The sequence below is a fragment of the Zea mays genome, chromosome 7, assembly GCF_902167145.1.
Source record: "Zea mays cultivar B73 chromosome 7, Zm-B73-REFERENCE-NAM-5.0, whole genome shotgun sequence".
In the NCBI taxonomy this organism is placed as follows: Eukaryota; Viridiplantae; Streptophyta; class Magnoliopsida; order Poales; family Poaceae; genus Zea; species Zea mays.
This window is the reverse complement of record NC_050102.1, coordinates 142,013,451-142,018,068: the sequence shown is the minus strand read 5'-3', so window position 1 is coordinate 142,018,068 and position 4,618 is coordinate 142,013,451. Positions and strand designations below refer to the sequence as shown.

Sequence of the window (4,618 nt, the reverse complement as noted above, 5' to 3'; positions counted from 1 at the left end):
AAGCAGAGGATCCAATGCGCAAGACGAGCAACAAGGTAGTGTGATGGGCACTGTTTACAGCCGAACGCTACAATGCACACTTGCACAGCACCTCCTCTCTTTTCTTGTGATTTTCATCTTGCTTTCTCCAAAGCATCATTTTTTTCACCACAGCTTTACCTCATTATTTTTTTGTTTTTTTTCTTTATTGAACCTTCTCAAAGACTCAAAAAGCAAAGGTGTGCCCTAGCCAATGGCTAGTGAAAAGTACTATACCGTTGGCAAACTTTAATTTTAAAAAATAAAGAAGCCCCTAGTTTAACACAATCCGCTCTCCTACAAGAAGACGGCAAGTCGGCAACCCCGAGGTCTCAGAACGCCCAGGCAAACGCCAACATAGCAGAGAAGCCATGGCCGGTCCGCCGCTCTTGAGCTTCCCCTTCTTCTTCCTTCTCTGCGTCGCCGTCGCCTGGAGCGGTAAGCTTGCGCAAGCCTACTCCTATGCCGTCCACCACGCCGTCTCGCACGCCGGCTGAAGGCTGGAGCTATTGTGAACCAAGCTGTGCTGAGGCCTGAGCTGAAAGGCGGTGTCTTTCTTGGTATTACCTTTGCAGAGGCGTATGGGGCAAGCGGTGGCTACGGGCTCGGCGTCAACTACGGCCGGGTGGCGGACGACATCCCTTCGCCGTGGCGCTCCGTGGAGCTGCTCCGCGCGGCGGGGGCCGGGTCGGTCAAGATCTACGACGCCAACCCGGGCGTGCTCCGCGCGCTGGCTGGGACGCGCTGGCCCGTCTCCATCATGGTGCCAAACCAGATCATACCGGACCTCGCCGCCTCTGCGGCCGCGGCGGACCGGTGGGTCGCCGAGAACCTGGTCCCCTACTACCCGGCGACACGGGTCAAGTTCCTTCTCGTGGGGAACGAGATCCTCTCCGACTTGTCCATCGCGAACTCCACCTGGCCACACCTTGTCCCGGCGATGGAGAACATCCACCGGAGCCTCCGAAAGAGGAGCATCAGCAGCGTCAAGATCGGCACCACGCTCGCCATGGACGCGCTCGCCGACGGCGCCTTCCCGCGCCCACCGTCGGCCGCCGCGTTCCGCGCCGACATCGCCGAGGCAGTCGTGCGCCCGCTGCTGCACTTCTTGAACGGGACCAACTCGTACTACTTCGTCGACGCGTACCCCTACTTCGTCTGGGCCGACAACAACCTCACCGTCTCGCTCGACTACGCGCTCTTCCAGGGCGGACGCACACGCTACGTCGACCCGGGCACCGGGCTCACGTACACCAACCTGCTCGACGAAATGCTCGACGCGGTGGTCATCGCGATGGCGAAGCTTGGGTACGGGCACGTGAAGCTGGCCATCGCGGAGACCGGGTGGCCCAACGGCTGCGACTACAACCAGATTGGCGGCAACGTCCACAACGCCGCCATCTACAACAGGAACCTCGCGGCGCGGATGGCTAAGAACCCGGGCACGCCGGTGAGGCCGGGCGCGAAGATGCCGGTGTTCGTGTTCTCGCTCTACAACGAGGACCTCAAGCCAGGGCCGGGCACCGAGCGACACTGGGGACTGTACTACGCCAACGGCACGGCAGTCTACGAGATCGACCTCACCGGACGGCGGCCACTGGGGTCGTACCCGCCCCTGCCGGCGCCGGAGAACAACACACCGTACAAAGGACCGATATGGTGCGTGCTCTCGGCCGCCGCCAGCAACAAGCTGAACGAGACGGCGGTGGGGAACGCGCTGTCGTACGCGTGCGGGCAGGGAAACGGGACCTGCGACGCCATTCAGCCCGGGAAAACGTGCTACACGCCCAACACAACGGCGGCGCACGCCAGCTATGCTTTCAATTCGTACTGGCAGCAGTTCGAGAAGACTGGAGCGACGTGCTACTTCAACAACCTCGCAGAGCAGACTATCAAAGACCCAAGTAAGTGTTTACACACACACACACCCTACATTCTGAAATTACTGCCCGTTTAGTACTCATTTTGAACGACTAGTTTGTTGATTGATTGGCAATGCAGTTACAATCTGTAATTCAATTGACTAAGGCTGGCCTAAAATATAAAAAAAGACGGTAGCATTTCACCAGGTGTGAGAAGATGAGTGATAAATAGGAATTGATCATTGTGAAATGTGAAGGCATCTTGCAGTTTTAGAAACAGACAAACAGTATCAGATAGTCTTTCCTCTTGCGTGTCCCTGGGATTAATACGGAACAATATTCAAATGACCGAGTCTAGGGTCATTGCCATCTGTCGACTAGGATATGTGAAAAATATTAAACAACTGCTATGTTTTTGTGAGCTGGGGTCCATTCAGTGAAGTACTAAAAATAGTTCCCGCGACTTTCACGAGGTTAGCAGCCGGGAAGGTTCCAATTTGGCCTTTATCATGTAGATGATTAAGTATAGTAGGATTATAATTGGAAACCTACTGTCATTAAGATGCTCTTTCCATCTGTCAAGTGAGTTGACTCCCACCACTGGGATTTGGGATTTTGGGGGACCATGAACCATAAAACAGATATTAATCCTCAAGACATGCCGATGACGTTTATTCTTCAAATACTCCAGTAGCTATGTGGTTGGCGTTGACCAGATACATAAGGACTTTGAATATTGTTTAAACATGTGCTGAAACAGTTATTGTTTTGTGAGAAGTTTTCGTATTTGAAACAGGATGAAAAGCACGTCAAAATAGTGTTCACTATAGGATTTCAAACATGAGGTTCCTGATGCTAGTACTCGTGTGCCTGTGTGGCACCTAAATTTCATTCAACATACTAGGAAGGCTGCTACAGTGGGCCAAATTAGACGGTCTTAAACCATGCTGGTTGTTAAGTCAATATTGCAGAGATGTTCATGTCCTAGAATAAAACCGAATAGCTGTATAGCATAGCATATGTGTATATTCAAGTTATTAATGGGATGTCGACATTAGCGTAGAAAGTTATTAATGGGATGTCAACATTAGCATAGCTACCTTTCTTAATTGTACATAGAGATTCCTACCATGACACTGCCTACATTTCGGGTCAGTTTGTTGCTGGGCTTGCTGCCAACAGTTAGTTCCAAGTGGACCGGACCGGGTTGCAAGCCTGCATAGTCTCATTTGCACACTTGTTCTGATTCTGAAAGACGTGCCATGTAGCTGCGGGTGCGGGGTATCTGCCATGGCTCCATAGGTGGCCCATTTATGACTGGGCCAAAGCCCAAACAATTAATATGGTCTTTGATTGCTGTAGTGTAGTACAGTGATAGGGTTAATAGCTGCTTAGCCTGCAAGTTCCTACATGAGTTTTCGTATTATGTGATAATTGATGCATCTGAGCAGTTGATGCTTGATAGTAGGATGGATGCATAAACACACCACCTACTTCATGCAGGTCCAGTGAAAAGAAGAAAAAATTACCTCAGTCGAGTAATAGACTTGTTGCTACGTGCTCTGTGTGCTTACATAGTACATGAAGCTTACCTCAGAATCTATTTAATTGTTTTCCAGTGCTTCAAGCAATTGACCATCTTGTATCTGTCTGTCATGCATCTTTGGCTGTCATGCTGATGGTTGTTGTGTTTTTTACTCCTTTTTTGCCCCCTTCAGGTCATGGATCCTGCAGGTTCCCTAGCTCGTCGGGGTCGCCTTGAAGGGGTGCAGAGCGGGCGAGAAGACAGCATTTGGGTCCTGATTTTGTGTAACCAGACGACTTGGGACCTAGTGAAGTGTGGAGCAACGTAGATGTTCTAACTAACACAGCACTCTCTCCGTTCTTATTTATTTGTCGCGTTTTAGTTTAAAAATAAGCTAGCTCGCGACAAATATTTGAGAACGGAGTTACCAGACTTGTGCCATGACAGTGAAGGCTCACTCGGTTGCTCCTGCTCGCTTGAGAATCAGAAATCGAAGGTGGAAACGTAGTTCGTTTCAGTTTTTAGTAACTGTGAGTTGCACTGCATGAGAGCTATTGGAAGTACGTATCACTTAACCCTCGTGTCAGTTTGCCACAACAAGACGCCTCTTTATTCTAGCTTCTACTGTTTATACGATATTTTTATCTCTAGAATTGTAATTGTAGCAGTCCAAACAGTCGGCTTTATTAATCTGCAGTCGGCTTTATTAATCCGAAGCAAGCAACCTGGTCCGTAGAGGGAAAAGGAACTCCAGCGCGTGCACACGATAACGTTCGATCGTTACTCGTTAGTATTTAAAACTTTATTGTGTAAACAATACAATTTATAATGTAAAACAGTACAAAACGACGTTTGATCGTTAATGGTTAGTATTTAAAATGTAAAACAGTACGGGAGGTCGACATAACTAGCCGTGAAGGCCGACGGCGGCGAGGAGGGTCGGACGTGGGAGGCCGGAGCTTTTTCTTGAGGGCTATACGGTCTGATTGGTTCAGCTTTTTTCTGACCAGATTTTTTGAGAATCTAGCTGTGAGGAGAATCTGGTTGTGTAGAGAATCCGAGTATCATTAGAATTACGTGCGGAGGAAGATAAAGTTGTCCATGGGGCTCAGGATCTATAAAGTGACGGATTACTACTATTGCGACGACTCAACCGATTTTATGTTTATGTTGATTTTGAATGGTTTTTATCTAAACGAATTTTATAGAAGCT

At 49.4% G+C, this 4,618-nt stretch overlaps 1 protein-coding gene across 1 annotated transcript; it reads left to right on the top strand.

The window, feature by feature from the left end:
- The first annotated feature begins 304 nt into the window (after nucleotides 1-304).
- Nucleotides 305-4,272, top strand: LOC100283442 (glucan endo-1,3-beta-glucosidase A6). Its single transcript, NM_001156343.2, has 3 exons — nucleotides 305-456; nucleotides 594-1,922; nucleotides 3,599-4,272. Exons 1-3 carry the CDS (start codon nucleotides 390-392, stop codon nucleotides 3,640-3,642), a joined length of 1,440 nt encoding a protein of 479 aa, NP_001149815.1. The 5' UTR covers nucleotides 305-389; the 3' UTR covers nucleotides 3,643-4,272.
- The last annotated feature ends 346 nt before the right edge of the window (nucleotides 4,273-4,618 follow it).

Coding starts and splice junctions, on each gene's coding strand:
- LOC100283442 (NM_001156343.2), top strand. CDS start 390: ATGGCCGGTCCGCCGCTCTTGAGCTTCCCCTTCTTCTTCCTTCTCTGC. Junction 457..593: donor CGTCGCCGTCGCCTGGAGCG/GTAAGCTTGCGC, acceptor TTACCTTTGCAG/AGGCGTATGGGGCAAGCGGT. Junction 1,923..3,598: donor GCAGACTATCAAAGACCCAA/GTAAGTGTTTAC, acceptor TGCCCCCTTCAG/GTCATGGATCCTGCAGGTTC.